Source organism: Panulirus ornatus, chromosome 5 (genome assembly GCF_036320965.1).
Source record: "Panulirus ornatus isolate Po-2019 chromosome 5, ASM3632096v1, whole genome shotgun sequence".
Classification (NCBI taxonomy): domain Eukaryota; kingdom Metazoa; phylum Arthropoda; class Malacostraca; order Decapoda; family Palinuridae; genus Panulirus; species Panulirus ornatus.
In genome coordinates this window covers 40,155,732-40,174,707 of record NC_092228.1, presented here as the reverse complement: position 1 = coordinate 40,174,707, position 18,976 = coordinate 40,155,732, and the positions used below count along the sequence as shown (strand labels likewise).

Below are 18,976 nucleotides of genomic sequence, written 5' to 3'. Positions count from 1 at the left end.
GATATATGTGTCGGAGGTGGAGGGAACGAGGAGAAGTGGGAGACCAAATTGGAGGTGGAAAGATGGAGTGAAAAAGATTTTGTGTGATCGGGGCCTGAACATGCAGGAGGGTGAAAGGAGGGCAAGGAATAGAGTGAATTGGATCGATGTGGTATACTGGGGTTGACGTGCTGTCAGTGGATTGAATCAGGGCATGTGAAGCATCTGGGGTAAACCATGGAAAGCTGTGTAGGTATGTATATTTGCATGTGTGGACGTGTATGTATATACATGTGTATGGGGGTGGGTTGGGCCATTTCTTTCGTCTGTTTCCTTGCGCTACCTCGCAAACGCGGGAGACAGCGACAAAGCAAAAAAAAAAAAAAATCTCTGGAGAACTGGGAGTACTGTCCAGATGCCAGAGTTTTTTCACCTTTGACAAATTATTCCCAATATACAAAGATTTTGAGTGATCGGGGCCTGAACATGCAGGAGGGTGAAAGGAGGGCAAGGAATAGAGTGAATTGGATCGATGTGGTATACCGGGGTTGACGTGCTGTCAGTGGATTGAATCAGGGCATGTGAAGCATCTGGGGTAAACCATGGAAAGCTGTGTAGGTATGTATATTTGCATGTGTGGACGTGTATGTATATACATGTGTATGGGGGTGGGTTGGGCCATTTCTTTCGTCTGTTTCCTTGCGCTACCTCGCAAACGCGGGAGACAGCGACAAAGCAAAAAAAAAAAAAAAAAAAAAAAGTTTATTTCCTACGTGCCTCAGCCCTTAGCTTTACAAACCTTAAACATTCCAACCTCAGAATCACCTTACTGACTCCAATAATAACCTGACTGTGTGTTAACCAAGAATAATGTCTGCCAGTGTGGGTGATTAAAAACACTGATTTCAAAACTTACAGAAGAGGATGAGGCATCACGTCGTGTGGCTCGATTACTCCACTTCGAGGCTGTGCGTGTCATGATACTAGTGGTGCGCTGAGACATGCTTACCACTTGAGCCTCCAAGTCAACTGGGATGGATATGTTATGTTTGCGAGCTGTAAAATATATCTACTGTCAATAGGAAAGCTTCAATTACCTTCCTTGCATTTACTATCTTTATACGTAACATACACAATAACACAAATAATTCATCAGTTTAAGGAGGCTTATATTTCTGTCTCTTAAAAGTCTTTTGAACTATTCACCTGTCCAGGTTATAGTAAGAGTCTCCTCAAAAAAAAACATGGTCTTTAAACATATTTGCACATGTCTGCATAATGACCCTTCTTAAAAAAAATCACTTGCATTATCACCTCACTGTTGATGTTACTTTTCAACATTCCAAATCCACTTCACTCACATACAATCTTTCTTACATTCAACACAACATTTCTCAGCAGAAGCATACCATCTCAAAACTGTACTCAACATTTAACCCTGTCAAAACCATTGTCATGAATTATGAAAAGGTGTTACCCAAGGTTTGTTTTGTGCATTACTGTACTTTCAACCAGAAATTGCAGATTCTATCACAGGTATCCCTCCTGTAATGATGAAGTACTTTACTTCAAGACAGTAAGAAAAATACAATAAACAAGTTGTACATAAATATACCATTAATATTCTCCATTAATGTATTCTATCTATATGTAGGTATTAGTTCGTAAGCAGCCAATGACCAGGGAGGTATATTACCAGTACTAATCATCTGGGTATTGGGAGGGTTAGTGACTGTCATGTATTAAGCCAGCACTTTAGTCATCGTCAAGCTGCACTACTATGACCGAGATAGCTATCTTTTCATCCTGCTTCACCAATATATGGCCTACAAGCATTCTGTCTACAAACATCCAATGTCTCCTTGTCATACATAACACTTACTAACACTCAACTCACACAGCTCATTCTTCATAACTCTTTGATTTTCCTGTGGCAAGCTCAACGCGCTAGCCTTGCCTTTGGCAAAATGGTAGGAGCAACAGACAGAAGTAGTTGGTAAGTACATTTAGGTGGGAGCATTAGGTAGAAACATTAGGCTGGAGCATTAGGGAGTAGTCAATAAGAACATTAGGTGGGAACCTCTGCAAACTCTGCATTAGAGTTGCCCTCTGCCAATGTCCTGTTAAGTGTGGGGCACTAAAGGCTAAGAAGCAGCACTGAAGTTCACTAGTTATGGAAACTCTATTGTTGTGGCCATCCCCTTGTGGAGTTCCAGTTGGGAACAGGCATAAGAAATATAGATAGATAGACATATAGGCAAATAAAACTTAGTTACATTCAATGCCATAATCCATATTCTTGATGTTTCTGTTTAAAATTCCTCAAAACTCCTCCCATCTCCTTTGACGGCAACACAATTAAACTAGTCAATGTACTAAATATGGCTTATATCATTCTGAAACTATTATATCTCAAAAAGCCTACATTACAAAAATAATATGACTATCTCTGGAGATAGTAAAGTGTTTTAGATATCTGGGAGTGGATCTGGCAGCGGATGGAACCATGGAAGCGGAAGTGGATCATAGGGTGGGGGAGGGGGCGAAAATTCTGGGAGCCTTGAAGAATGTGTGGAAGTCGAGAACATTATCTCGGAAAGCAAAAATGAGTATGTTTGAAGGAATAGTGGTTCCAACAATGTTGTATGGTTGCGAGGCGTGGGCTATGGATAGAGTTGTGCGCAGGAGGATGGATGTGCTGGAAATGAGATGTTTGAGGACAATGTGTGGTGTGAGGTGGTTTGATCGAGTAAGTAACGTAAGGGTAAGAGAGATGTGTGGAAATAAAAAGAGCGTGGTTGAGAGAGCAGAAGAGGGTGTTTTGAAATGGTTTGGGCACATGGAGAGAATGAGTGAGGAAAGATTGACCAAGAGGATATATGTGTCGGAGGTGGAGGGAACGAGGAGAAGAGGGAGACCAAATCGGAGGTGGAAAGATGGAGTGAAAAAGATTTTGTGTGATCGGGGCCTGAACATGCAGGAGGGTGAAAGGAGGGCAAGGAATAGAGTGAATTGGAGAGATGTGGTATACCGGGGTTGACGTGCTGTCAGTGGATCAAATCGGGGCATGTGAAGCGTCTGGGGTAAACCATGGAAAGCTGTGTAGGTATGTATATTTTGCGTGTGTGGATGTATGTATATACATGTGTATGGGAGTGGGTTGGGCCATTTCTTTCGTCTGTTTCCTTGCGCTACCTCGCAAACGCGGGAGACAGCGACAAAGCAAAAAAAAAAAAAAAAGTTTATTTCCTACGTGCCTCAGCCCTTAGCTTTACAAACCTTAAACATTCCAACCTCAGAATCACCTTACTGACTCCAATAATAACCTGACTGTGTGTTAACCAAGAATAATGTCTGCCAGTGTGGGTGATTAAAAACACTGATTTCAAAACTTACAGAAGAGGATGAGGCATCACGTCGTGTGGCTCGATTACTCCACTTCGAGGCTGTGCGTGTCATGATACTAGTGGTGCGCTGAGACATGCTTACCACTTGAGCCTCCAAGTCAACTGGGATGGATATGTTATGTTTGCGAGCTGTAAAATATATCTACTGTCAATAGGAAAGCTTCAATTACCTTCCTTGCATTTACTATCTTTATACGTAACATACACAATAACACAAATAATTCATCAGTTTAAGGAGGCTTATATTTCTGTCTCTTAAAAGTCTTTTGAACTATTCACCTGTCCAGGTTATAGTAAGAGTCTCCTCAAAAAAAAACATGGTCTTTAAACATATTTGCACATGTCTGCATAATGACCCTTCTTAAAAAAAATCACTTGCATTATCACCTCACTGTTGATGTTACTTTTCAACATTCCAAATCCACTTCACTCACATACAATCTTTCTTACATTCAACACAACATTTCTCAGCAGAAGCATACCATCTCAATACTGTACTCAACATTTAACCCTGTCAAAACCATTGTCATGAATTATGAAAAGGTGTTACCCAAGGTTTGTTTTGTGCATTACTGTACTTTCAACCAGAAATTGCAGATTCTATCACAGGTATCCCTCCTGTAATGATGAAGTACTTTACTTCAAGACAGTAAGAAAAATACAATAAACAAGTTGTACATAAATATACCATTAATATTCTCCATTAATGTATTCTATCTATATGTAGGTATTAGTTCATAAGCAGCCAATGACCAGGGAGGTATATTACCAGTACTAATCATCTGGGTATTGGGAGGGTTAGTGACTGTCATGTATTAAGCCAGCACTTTAGTCATCGTCAAGCTGCACTACTATGACCGAGATAGCTATCTTTTCATCCTGCTTCACCAATATATGGCCTACAAGCATTCTGTCTACAAACATCCAATGTCTCCTTGTCATACATAACACTTACTAACACTCAACTCACACAGCTCATTCTTCATAACTCTTTGATTTTCCTGTGGCAAGCTCAACGCGCTAGCCTTGCCTTTGGCAAAATGGTAGGAGCAACAGACAGAAGTAGTTGGTAAGTACATTTAGGTGGGAGCATTAGGTAGAAACATTAGGCTCGAGCATTAGGGAGTAGTCAATAAGAACATTAGGTGGGAACCTCTGCAAACTCTGCATTAGAGTTGCCCTCTGCCAATGTCCTGTTAAGTGTGGGGCACTAAAGGCTAAGAAGCAGCACTGAAGTTCACTAGTTATGGAAACTCTATTGTTGTGGCCATCCCCTTGTGGAGTTCCAGTTGGGAACAGGCATAAGAAATATAGATAGATAGACATATAGGCAAATAAAACTTAGTTACATTCAATGCCATAATCCATATTCTTGATGTTTCTGTCTAAAATTCCTCAAAACTCCTCCCATCTCCTTTGACGGCAACACAATTAAACTAGTCAATGTACTAAATATGGCTTATATCATTCTGAAACTATTATATCTCAAAAAGCCTACATTACAAAAATAATATGACTATCTCTGGAGATAGTAAAGTGTTTTAGAAATCTGGGAGTGGATCTGGCAGCGGATGGAAACATGAAAGCGGAAGTGGATCATAGGGTGGGGGAGGGGGCGAAAATCCTGGGAGCCTTGAAGAATGTGTGGAAGTCGAGAACATTATCTCGGAAAGCAAAAATGGGTGTTTGAAGGAACAGTGGTTCCAACAATGTTGTATGGTTGCGAGGCATGGGCTATGGATAGAGTTGTGTGCAGGAGGATGGATGTGCTGGAAATGAGATGTTTGAGGACAATGTGTGGTGTGAGGTGGTTTGATCGAGTAAGTAACGTAAGGGTAAGAGAGATGTGTGGAAATAAAAAGAGCGTGGTTGAGAGAGCAGAAGAGGGTGTTTTGAAATAGTTTGGGCACATGGAGAGAATGAGTGAGGAAAGATTGACCAAGAGGATATATGTGTCGGAGGTGGAGGGAACGAGGAGAAGTGGGAGACCAAATTGGAGGTGGAAAGATGGAGTGAAAAAGATTTTGTGTGATCGGGGCCTGAACATGCAGGAGGGTGAAAGGAGGGCAGGGAATAGAGTGAATTGGAGAGATGTGGTATACCGGGGTTGACGTGCTGTCAGTGGATTGAATCAGGGCATGTGAAGCATCTGGGGTAAACCATGGAAAGCTGTGTAGGTATGTATATTTGCATGTGTGGACGTGTATGTATATACATGTGTATGGGGGTGGGTTGGGCCATTTCTTTCATCTGTTTCCTTGCGCTACCTCGCAAACGCGGGAGACAGCGGGAAAAAAAAAAAAAAAAAAAAAAAAATCTCTGGAGAACTGGGAGTACTGTCCAGATGCCAGAGTTTTTTCACCTTTGACAAATTATTCCCAATATACAAAGATTTTGAGTGATCGGGGCCTGAACATGCAGGAGGGTGAAAGGCGGGCAAGGAATAGAGTGAATTGGATCGATGTGGTATACTGGGGTTGACGTGCTGTCAGTGGATTGAATCAGGGCCAGTGAAGCATCTGGGGTAAACCATAGAAAGTTGTGTGGGGCCTGGATGTGGAAAGGTAGCTGTGGTTTCGGGCATTATTACATGACAGCTAGAAACTGAGTGTGAACGAATGGGGCCTTTGTTGTCTTTTCCTAGCGCTACCTCGCACACATGAGGGGGGAGGAGGATGGTATTCCATGTGTGGCGAGGTGGTGATGGGAATGAATAAAGGCAGACAGTGTGAATTGTGTGCATGGGTATATATGTATGTGTCTGTGTGTGTGTATATATATGTGTACATTGAGATGTATAGGTATGTATATTTGCGTGTGTGGACGTGTATGTATATACACGTGTATGGGGGTGGGTTGGGCCATTTCTTTCGTCTGTTTCCTTGCACTACCTCGCAAACGCGGGAGACAGCGACAAAGCAAAATAAATAAATATAAATAAATAAAATAAATACAAAGGAATGATTCACATATGTGTGAAGTACTGTCTTAACCTCTGAAGCTACTCTTTCTTTACATATTTAGTCTAAACAGTCAAAGGTTAAGCAATCCACAAATCAACTCTCCCAACTGACCTTTGATTAAAACTTGACCCATTTTTCCTAATCATTCCTTTACTTCTGTCTCCCTTGCCCTTCTTTCTATTTCTTCCTTATAACTTATGCTCATGACTGGAGCCTTGGGATATGAGAATGACTTAAACAAAATCTCACTTCCTTAAGGAAAGTCAGGAATAATCGTTGCATCCCATGGAATGGGTTATGCTTAAGATTATAAGCATTAATGATGGTATGCATTCACTTAAGTAAATAAAAAAAAAAAAGGTAAGCAATCTTTGGCATTACATAACAGCTGATATGCAACCCTTCCCTATAATAATGTAACATTGTATGTGACAATCTCACAAAAGTAAAAGGGACATACATGCATCATCACAATCACCAAACTTTAGAAGCATAGTTAATATAAAGTCAAACATACTTCAAGGCAGTCAGTCACAACAATTTTCACACATTTTACAAGGTGAAAACATTGTATCACACCTATTTGACAGTTTAGCCTCTTAATCTCCAATTTCATCACTACTTATCTTAAATCTTTTTGACCACAGGTACACCAATTAATATCTTTTATTATAAAACAGATAACACTAATACCTCTACATGGATCTTGAAATCTCCATAAATGTTTCCTATTCAAGGATCATTGCTACTTTATTTTGAGTTCTTTTCTCCTTATCACGTCCAATTTCCAAAAATCAATTAAAAGATGATGAAGAATACTACAGATTACTAACCAACTTCAGTGAGAGTCTTAATGCAGTTCTCCACATTAACTCTCTGGTGACCCATAACTGCTTGGCTGACCCTGTAAACAGCATGGAGGAGCTGCACAAATACTGGCTGGCGTGTCTGGGTAAAAAAAAAAAAAAAAAATCCAAGAAACCAATGAGATCAAGAAGGCTGATTTTATGACTGCTAGCAGTGAAGCAGCTACAAATCATGTTTAATCAAACAGCATAAAATTCAAAATTCATGTATCTGAAACATACTAAACAACTTAAAATTTATTTTCTTAAATCATATCAATGTTACATAACTACCTATTACTAATATGTAAACAAAGAAAAAAGGAAACACAGGGAAAAGAGACAAACAGACACACAGAAATACACACACACACACACATACTGTCTGTTGGCAAACATAAGAATAGTATTCAGGTTCATGTATTAGAACTAATCAGCAAGCTCTTCACATCATACATAAGGCCAAAACTAGGATATACTTCTCACGTTTGGTCACCACACTTTAAGAACCACAAAGAGCTCATACAGTATGTCCAGAAAAAACCAACAAAGACTTGACAAGAATCAACAGGGAACGGCTAGAGGTTTTAAATCAGCCTAACTTGGAAAAGAGAAGAGTGAGAGGTAACCTGATCACATCCTTTAATCTTGGAAACATACCAGTGATGTTGACAACAGACAATTCTTTGAAAGATGTAGGGACAGAATCACCAAAAGATATATCATGAAATCATGCAAAACGATCCTCAAAAAAGATGTGAGGATGTACTTTTGAAGTATAAGAGCTGTGGATGAATGGAATAAAATAACTGATGATATGGTTAATGCAGACAGCATAAAATTCAGGAAACTGTATGACAATGGTCTAGAGATGGGGCCCCAAGAGTGTAATACTCCCTACCCTTACAATGCAAACTGGTAAATATACATGCTTCCACAAACTGAGAGATAGGATCATGAAAAGTACACAAAGCTAAACAATTTCTTTGAGAACATGAACTGGCCATCAAATTCAATAGCCATAAATCATTGTTATGGTCATATTCATAAAATGAATCCTTGTTCTGGCCACAGTCGTAACATGAATAATTTCTATGGTATGTTTTGAGAATTCAACAATACAGGAGTCAGAACATGGTAATTTCAATGCATACAGGAAAGGAAAGTTAACAAGATAGATTTATGATAATTAAAGATGTCAAAAAGAAAGAGGTTAGGAACATACTGTGGAGGAGATATAGGCAGCACAATGACTAGCCAACTTTTGAACATCACAAGACAGCTAGGAATGAGTACAACAAAATAAGGGAGAAGGAGCAGAGAAACTTTGAAAGATTTTTTTTTTTTTTTTTTTTTATACTTTGTCGCTGTCTCCCGCGACAAGATATGATATGAACCAAATTTTTTCTTAAATTCATTTGAAGTAATAATGCTGCAGATAATCAGGCTGAGGGATTCAGAGGGAAGAGCAGTAAAGAACAAGGTATAGATAGATATCCAAGGAACTGACTGACAAGTGCAAAAGTGTTTTCAAGTCCTGAACAATATCAAAATGGAGTGGGAAGGAAGTCTTGGAAAGCACTGAAATTGCTACAAAAAAACATAAGCAGACTAGTATGTACGAAGTAGTTGGTTGGTGGCCACTGACCAGGGAGGTATAATTCCAGTAGTACCCGCCAGGGTATCAAGAAGGGTAGTGATGGCTCCATAGTTAGCCAGCACTTGTGGTTGTCAAGTTGCACTCCTCTGACCCAGGTAGCTGTCTTTTCTTTCTGCCTCACCCAAAGGTGAACTACTGGCATTCTGTCCACAAACATACAATCTCTCCTTGTCACACATAACAACACTTCAACTCACACAACTCATTCTTCATAACTCTAGATTTTCAAGCAGTAAATGCTATGCGCTAGTCCTGCCCTTTAGCAAAATAGTAGAAGCAATAGACAGAAGCAGTAGATACGAACATTAGGCAGGAGCATTAGGTAAAAACATTGGGTAGTAGCAGTAGGTAAGAACAATATGCAGGAGCATTAGGTAAAAGTACTGGATTGGACCATTAGGTAAAAAATTTCAATAAGAACATTAGGTGCAAGCCTTTTGAAACACTGCACTCTAATGGCTAAGAAATGGCACTGGAGTTCACATGTCATAGAGACTTTTTCTGTGCCCACCCCCCTTGAGGGAGTTTCCAAAGGTAATGGGCATCAGAGATATAAACGGATAGGCAGACTACTAAAGGACCTTGACCCAAGTAGGATCATGCTCTTGAAGTTTCTCCATGTGCAGAAAAGAAAAATGCATATAAACTTCATACATTTTCTTAAATATTGTTCATGATGTTGCCAGAGGTGGATGCAATCCCAAAGGAGTCAAAGAGGGAAAATTTTGTGTCAGATAGAAAACAATGCTGAAAAAGTGCAGTCTTTCTGATAAAAATATTGGAAAGATAATCAGAAGACTAAAGGATGACTATGAGGGAAGAAACAACCTAAATGAGAGATGACATGGATTCAGAAAGAGGATCTCTTAGCCTTCTACAAGAGGGTGAGCTCCATTTTAGATAAAAGAGAAGGATAAGCAGATGGTGTGTTCTGGAACTGCTTAAAAGCATTTAACACTATACTATACAAGGAATCTGGTAAAGCAGCTGCAACTTCAAGTAGCAATAAGGGGATAAATACTGTGATGGAAAGAAAATTGCCTGAGTGGATGGGAAAAAATGATACATGTCAGGGGAGTATTCTTGAAATGGGTTGGGGGTTACCACTGGCATGCCAAAGAACTCAGTCCTTAGAACACTGCTCTTCATAATCTATGTAAATGACTTGCCTCAAAGACTGGACTCATACCTAAATATGCTTGTAATTGATGCTTATATTATGACAGAAGTAATGAATGAAGTCTGCATGAACCTACACGGGGACCTACACAAATTCCAAAGCTAGTCTAATACATGGATGACAAAATTCAACCACTGTAGACACAAAGTGATGAGGATGGGATATACTGAAAGAAGACACTGGTAAAATGAGCTATAAAAATCAGTATTTGAGAGGGACTTCACAACTGACAAAACAACTAATCTGTTGCCAACACTCCAACTCAGGAAAATAATGCAGGATATAATTCATCAGAAAACAATTATTAGAATCATGTTTAGGTACAAGGATAAGGAAATGTCCAGCAAAATCTATAAAGTGAAAATCAGGCCAAAATTAGAAATGCTTCTTTTATGGGTTTCCATGGTGTAGTGATTAGCATTACCGACTATGAGTAATACACAGGCCTGCCCCAGGTTTGGCCCACCTGGGCTCAAATTCTAACACTGAACAGTTGATTGAAGTAGTATGAAACTGTTTGATCAGAGGATAAAAGAAAATGGGCAAGAGTCAAAAAGACGCAAAGCAATACTTGAACAGTAATGGAGAAGTGGATAAATTCCAAAAGTTTGAAGGAAAAAGAGCAAGTAAAGGGAATGAGAAACATTAAAAAGCTCAAGAAACTGCCTGACTGAAATGAGAGGTTTAAAAATTGAGCACCCAGAGAAAAATTATGCCCTCCCTATAAGCACATACAAGTAATCTCAAACAAATCTAACCTCAACTTACATTTACTCTCCCATTTTTCATCCTTCCCTCCTTCCTAGCCACTCTCTTCTCTCCTATTCTTTTTCAATCAATAATTCACTCATTCTCTATTTCTCCCACTTTACTCTTACAAACTTTTGTCTGTCTGCCTCTTTCACTGTCAAACTGTGCATTATTCTTTCCTCCTAATGTGAAAAGCAATAAATGAGGAACTTAAACAACTACTATATTGTTTTTTCTACTTCATGTTATAACTAGTCAGCATGGGCAAGCATGTTAAATAATTTACAGAAACTGCATATAAAACATAGTGAACACATCTAAAGTTTTCAAGTTAAACAAAGCAATTTACATGTCTTTCTATGTATATCAAATTATTAATCGATAACTCCTTACCAGGAACTAACAGTGGAGAGCCATTTACTTACATGAAGCTCTTTCTGCTATACAATGATAATATTTGAATGCTCTTCTACTGAACTGTAGGGATTGAACAACATTTCATAATTTTCATGTACGTCTTTCATGTATGTTTTCTTTATCATTTTCCTATGGACAGCTCTTACTAATCCTTATGCTGTACACAATGCAACCACAAACACAAAATCCCTTATTTGCTACGTTTAGGTGACATTTCTGAGTAATGATAACCAGCTTATCATTTACACTGGTACTCACAATGAATCTACATATTGACAAACTCATACAAACAATGCCACTAATCATATTAAGCAAAGATGATCATGCATAACTGATATCAATCATTTCTTTACAAAAAAATCATGGCATTTTTACCCATCTTCACAAAAATCTTAACTACACTCTAAAATATCATGGTGACTCCGGTTTAAACTCATGAATCATCTGCATGTAGTTCACCTAAATAAGATAAAATAAGGGTAAGAAGTCCAACAGATAATCTTTCTACTGCTTAAATCCATGCAAAATTACAACAGTAATACCAGCACCTCAACAAACAACCATTAAGAAACTGCTACCAGCAATATCAAGGTAAATTGGTTTTGTATTACTGAAAACTGCATGATGTGCTTCACACCATAATAATTCTTAAATCATCATCAAGCCTACAACACAGTATCAAAATCAACTTTACTCAAACTATACTAAATCAACCCCTGTGGTAAACTTGAAATTCAAGCAGGTCTTTATAAGATAAACCTTAAAACCAGTAGGCAACTAAAGCCGTAATAACTGTGGCTATTTAGCATACTGATAATCTATAATGATTCACAAAAAATGTATTAACATACAATTACCACTATCATAATATTTACAGGCATCTTGATGTTAGATTTCCTCTGATATAGAACCAGATAACTTTCATTTACATTCACAGTAAATCTCTTACCTTCACACATCTTTACATACTTTCATAATTGTTTACAATTTTTGTAATAACAATCATTACATGAATAATTTAAATGCATATGCATTCTAGTGTTCCTCTCGATTCCTCATGTAATCTTGATCTGCAAGCTACTCCTAAAATATTTCTTTTAAAGGAACACTCTTCCAAAAACCCACTATAAATTTTAATTTGATTTACAATTGTTCTTGAAAAATCTTATTTAAAGTTAAGTGGGATACAGAGAGCTTATGAGTAAGACATGCGTAACGATCAAACACTATTCATGATTTCTCATTTTCTTGAAATAAACGGCAATCCACTGCACTGACAACATTTTATCTATGGTTAATTCAAATTTCAATTCAGCTTTACAAATTACAAAAAGTTATTCTAATTTTCTCGAATAAGACCACATAATATTTACATATCACTAGCACTATGAAGTTCTTCATGTAATTCTAAATGATTAATCAACAGGTTATTTTATTCATGTGTAATCTAAGTAAATCTTAATAATAATGCACAATAAACAAGCAGCACTAAAAGTAAAAATAAAGAGGGCCACATGCACAGAGCATACACATAAGAAACATTATTCCATATGAAACAAAAGCAAATTGCACAACTAATATCATGGCTAATCAGTACTAAAATACCTGCACAGATACAGAGTGAAGCAGCAACATAAATATAAACAGCAAGCCTGTAAAATGAACAGCTGGCAGACAGATAAGAGTGTCATGATGGGCATGCATACTTCTGAATTGTACTGTTGAACATAAGGCTGTCCCCAGAAGTCGCGAGCCTCGTCCAGGTATTTCTGTAAGCAGGTAAAGTGCATGCATGCAATGAAAATTAACCAATCCACCAATGAGCCAAATCCTGTGGAGTATTTCAGAAGTCCAGTACAGAGGCATTATTTGCTATTCTTTTTCATCAACTTGAATTTAAATTCATCTGTCTCTAATTTTGGACATAAAGCAGTGGGTACAAAAACCAGGCTTAGTTCTAAGTTACTGAATACATAAACCTGTACCTGAAAGTGACTGATTAATTCACAGAGAATATCAGGGTTTCACAGCTTACTCTATTTCCTGTTAATAGTAACATGCTTGCTAATGCACTGGAAAAAATCTCCATTTCAAAGATAATAGAATAAAGTTTGGCTGGTTTAACAGTAAAGTTACATAAAGCTTTCAAATAATTATACCAAAAAGTATCAAATGAAGAATATAACCATTTGATTTGTATCCCACATGCCATTTCCCACATTCAAAACAAGATGGCACAAGCAGCATCTCTTCCAGACATATCTGTAACTACAAACCAATACAGTTCACAAATATAATTATGCAACTTAAATGAAATGTTCAAAGAATCAGATGAATAGTTCTGCATTTAAGTTTTGCCAGTTGTGCTGCTACTAAATGTTTACACAGCCACTGAAGCGGCCACGCGCAATTTCCTATATCAAAAGTAAGATGTAACATGGAGAATCTTTCCCATACACTTAAGATATTAATCACTAAACAGTCACTATCAAGGACCCAGTAGGAATGACGGTAACAATAGTGAAAGGTACCTGCACCTTAGTTATACTACTGTTTAAGTATAGTACTCACCAACTGCCTACACTACAGGAAATTCAAAAATACAAGAAAATAAAGATAAATACTTCAGAAAATAAAGCAAAAGTATAAACAAAGTGAAAGTATATGGGACTAGAGAAAGTAAAAGGAAACTGAAACAGGAATCTTTGCGTTGTAGAAAAGTGTGTAAAATAGAAAGCAGGCAACTAAGTGGGGATGCTGCTTGCTTGTGGCTAAAGACAATTATTCAAAAGAAAATGGAGGAGGAGAAATTCTTCCCACACTGGTGCTTCCGTGAGGAAATGAGTCTGACTAAGCTACTCTTGATATAAAATAAAAATTGTGTCTACAAGGATGTCAAAGTAAATAACCCATCAGCAGGAGAACTTTTGAAATTGTTTAATGGCAGAATTAAACATTAACTCTCCAGAATTTACTATTTGTTGTTGTTGTTGTTGTTGTTGTTGTTGTTGTTGTTGTTGTTGTTGTTGTTAATGCTGTTATCATTATTATGTTCTTAAATACTCCAAAGATTAAAAAATTAACATAAAACATATCTACCGTCAAATCAACAGTGGTAAGAAGTGTTTCTGATAGCTCAGGGTTAACTAATAAGTGAAGCCTTTTCTTAGGTGAAATAAACATCCTATCTTTTATGAATGTCACTACATATGATAAACTTGCACACTAATCGTTCTGGCAAATGTTTTTTTGAGTGCTTCTACACAAACTCTGATATATCAAATTCTCAATAATAACTATACGGTGACTTCATCTGAGACATACAGTAATTGTGCATGGAACTCCATTCAGTATTTGGGAAATGACATAAATGGAATACAGACAAAGGAACACCAACAAACAGATACAGGGATAAGCAGACACAAATTCAAAAAATTCTCAGACATCACAAAATTGAAGCACTTCACATAAATTAGTTTAAGAACTCCATTAACTCTTATCAAAATACTACCATCATCTTGATGTACATGACAATGTTCAGAAAAAAGAAAAAAGTAAGTTTTACACACATACCAAAGTAATTTACTGAGAAAAAATCAATTGCAATTTCTTTGAACTTGGTAACTAAGAAAGATGTGAATGGAGTGACAACCAATTGTGATTACCGATCAATATGGCATTCTTTCATTACAATAAAATTTCCATCATTAGGATACATATCAGCCCTTCCCATACTGAATGCAAGGTGGCAGGCAGCTCCTTAAGGACATAAGTTAACATAAATCTGTTGGCCTTCTGAAAATAAGTGGAGGTAAGAGAAAAACAGGATTTAGAAACTAGGTATATGGTTATTGATAATGGTTGAAAGGAAGGCTGAGTGAAAGGTGAAAATATCAGTGTCAGTGTATGGTTGTATGTGCTATGTACGTACGTATACAGTGCATATATAAATAATGATAGCTTATTCAACTCTTTAATTACATTCATCCTCTTCTTTATAATTTTACCTAAAGCCCACACCTGGACATTAGGAGGGTCAGTGATGGCTGCGCAGTGAGCCAACACTTCAGTGGTTCTTAAGTTGCACTAATATGACCTAGTAAGCTGTCTTTTCTTTCTGCCTCACCCACACACAGACTGCTGGCATTCTCTCCACAAACACATAATCTCTCCTGGTCACATAAACACCTGACACCCACTTAACTCACAGAATGCATTCTTTGTAACTCCAGATTTTCCTGGGATGAGCAATATGGTAGGAACAACAGACAGAAGGTGAACACTAGACAGGAGCATAGGTAGAAGTAGTAAGTAAGACCATTTTAGTGTGAACATTATGCAGAAATAGTAGGTTGGAACATTCAGAAGTAATTTGATAGGAACATTAGGTAGATACCTCTAGACACACTGTGTTAGAGTTTCCCTTTGTCAGTGGTCTGTTCAGGGTGAGACACAAAAAGACTGTAACAAAAAGACTAAGAAGTGGCACTGGAGTTCACCAGTTATGGTGACTTCTGTCATGGCCATCCCCTTAAAGGAGTTTCTGAAGGGATCGAGAATTAGAGATACAGATATATAGATAGATAAGCACCTCACATTCATATAGCACCAACAAGACTACTTTACCATAAAATATACCCATCTTTGCTCTTAAAGACAGAGACCTTTCTTTTCACAAACAACCTTTGTCCCCTTACCAACCCTTTGGCTCACTTTAGCTCCAATGGTCCTATTTGCTGCCATACCTAAGGTATCTAAAACACTCCACTTCCTCTAAGTTCTTTCAATTCAAAGTCATACTCTAAATACCCGTTCCTTTTTGTTGTTTAAACTTTCATTATTCACATTTTCTTTGCTTTCTCCTTCCACATGTTTTCCCATAATCAGACAACAGCACTGGAGTTCACTTGTTATATTGACTTTATTGCTGTGGCCATCCACTTGAGGGATTTCCAGGTGGGAACAGGCATCAGAGATTAAGATATATAGATAGACAGACAGACAGGTAGACAGACAGATAGATAGACACCTGCCTCTATAGTTTCTCATCCAAATATGTCATCAACAAGCAATAAATGACTCAATTTCCCATAACCCCACCCCAACAGATTGCATACCTGATCCTCCCTCCTAGACCGATGCATTCACCTCCTTCACTACCCCTTCCATAAACAAAGTACACAGCCATGGTGAAACCATACATCCCTAATGCCAACCCATCCTCAAGTGAAACCACTCGCTCTCCTCTCTACCTACCTGCGTGCATGCCTTACTCTCTTGATAAAAACTCTTCAATACTTTACTTCCTACACTGTGTGCTTGCAACAACTTCCACAGAGCATTTCTATCACCTGTATCAAATGCTTTCTCCAGATCAACAAACACCATATACAGGTCACTGTGTTTCTCTAAATATTTCTCGTGCACATTCTTCAGAGTAAAACTTGATCCATACATCTACTAAAAGCCCTCATGCCACATTGTTCCTCCCCAATTTAAAGCCCTCTGCATGCCACGATCCTCTCAACAACCACTCTCCTATACAACTTACCAGGTACACTCAACAAAATTGCACCTATGTAAACTGAGCATTCACATTTTGTCCTCCTTTCCTTCCAACAATGGTACTATACAGGCACTCTGCAAATACCCAGGCACCACACCATAAGCTATATATACACTGAAAATCCCAAATAACCAATCACCAACACAATCACCCTATTTCTTAAGAAATTCAACTGCAATTCCACCAACTCCAGCATCTTTGCCATACTTCATCTCATGCAACTCTTTCACAACCTCTTCTTTTTTCACCAAACCACTTTCGATAACTTTCTCTTTGCCTACCCTACATCAATTTGGCACATATTCTAATCATAACACTGCTAAGTCCAATTTGCCGCTGTTACAAGTAAAAATCTTGTAATTCAAGAGAACCACTGATATATAAAGCAAATGCCAAATGCTGAAAATCAGCAGAAAAAACAGCCCAGGAAATGAAAGCTAAAATAGTGAGAGAAGCTATTCATGTTATGAGATTTACCTTTCATGCAAGCTTTGATATCATCCCTGTCCATCATATTTCAATCTGCACATGACTCTTAATGCATTCAATGAAATTTACAGAATTACATTTAATTATCTGAAGTAATTCTTTTTCACATAATTGTTTGCTGTTTCCCATGTTACTGAGGTAGTGCCAGAAACAGGTAGAGGCCAAACTCACTCACATCCATACTCTAGCTGTCATGTGCAATGCACCAAAACCACAGCTCCCTATCCACAACCAGGCCCCACTACCCTTCAAAAAAACTATCTAACAATAACATATCTAACTACCTATAACTCTGATGCTCAGTCTTTCTGGGATGTTCAACTAAAGGGATGGCCACAGCAAAAGTCCTTACATGCCTCCCTTGCATATACCATTCCATGCACTCTTCCAACATTTCCATCCAGTGTTTTTTCACACTATATCCTCATGTCACAGGTGGTCTTCCTCTCAAACCAAAACCCTTTAACAGTACTATCATACACTCTTCTTGTAAACTCCCCATCTTGTATTCTTTAAATGCATCCAAACCACCTCAGAATATTATGTTTCACCCACTCTATCACTACACAATTCATTTCTGCCATATCAAAACTCTCATACATAGCCTCACTTCTTTCTTCATTCTATTTAATCATAAAAAAAATGCTTCTCTCAAACAGTCCATTTCCAAAGCCTGGATTCTTGACCTGTGACTCATCTCACTCATCACACCATCTATATCCCCAGCTTTTCCAATCTTTACAAGACTTACTGTGCTCCTCTTACTTCCTCCTTTGTAATATCTTTCTCTTTCTTTCTCATTACATCTACTCCTACTGTAATAGACCCTAACTTTGAGGAAGTTGGTGGAAGAATAAGAAATATGTTTAGAAGAAACTAAATCTGCCAGAAAAAAATGCTGAATGGAGGGCAAAGAGTGAACAACATAAAGTCTTGAATGGAAGAGTTAAAAGGATGTTACATATCAAATATAAGGTTCAAGTGAGCCTATGTTGCTAACCTGGCCATGGCCAACATGGCATGTAGATGATGCTGGAGGTCAGATAAGCACAAAATTAAAAAACTGGACATAAGACCAGCAATTATTCATTTCTGTAAAGTTTTGGTTTAAACTACCTATTGCTTTCCTAAAGGATTTTTGAAATTTCACCATATAAGAGACCATTTTGCCTTATGGTGGCCAACTTAAATGCTGGATTTAGCATAAAATGTGGGAACTTGATAAGGTGCTATCTGTAGCTCATTTCTGTGAAATTTCAGTTCACCTAACCCAGTGGTTTTTGAAAAGATTATCAAAATGAGAAAACTTACAAACTAGACTGATGAAATATGACAAATGATGAACTTAAAGTGATCACAGCTCACTAGTGGGCTAATAAAAAACACAAGGGAGAAACTTGGAAGAAAAATGAACCAGAATTCAAGAGCACAAAATGCTCTTTTGGAAGGTTAACAACAGTCGGAAAAATGTGAGTGTACAGAGTGGATGTATAATACACAAGTCTTGGAGAATGATTGTAACAAAAGTTTACAAGATGTTGAATATTTCAAAGAAATGCTTGATGGTGGTGAGCGTACACGTGCCATACTTCATCTCATGCAACTCTTTCACAACCTCTTCTTTTTTCACCAAACCACTTTCGATAACTTTCTCTTTGCCTACCCTACATCAATTTGGCACATATTCTAATCATAACACTGCTAAGTCCAATTTGAGAGA

General features: G+C 37.8%; 2 protein-coding genes across 3 annotated transcripts in view; one reads left to right on the top strand and one right to left on the bottom strand.

Annotated features, from left to right (window-relative positions):
• Itpr (Inositol 1,4,5,-trisphosphate receptor) overlaps positions 1-18,976 on the bottom strand; it is a 266,291-nt gene that overhangs the window by 85,913 nt on the left and 161,402 nt on the right. The window contains exons 34-36 of the mRNA XM_071662011.1: positions 12,908-12,970; positions 7,183-7,297; positions 3,376-3,515 (exon numbers count right to left, since the gene is read on the bottom strand). Coding sequence (XP_071518112.1) covers positions 3,376-3,515; positions 7,183-7,297; positions 12,908-12,970 — 318 coding nt within the window. The remainder of the gene's footprint in view (positions 1-3,375; positions 3,516-7,182; positions 7,298-12,907; positions 12,971-18,976) is intronic.
• Positions 1-18,976, top strand: part of LOC139748689 (prolyl endopeptidase) — a 245,071-nt gene that overhangs the window by 129,582 nt on the left and 96,513 nt on the right. The gene's annotated exons all lie outside the window — the stretch shown is intronic.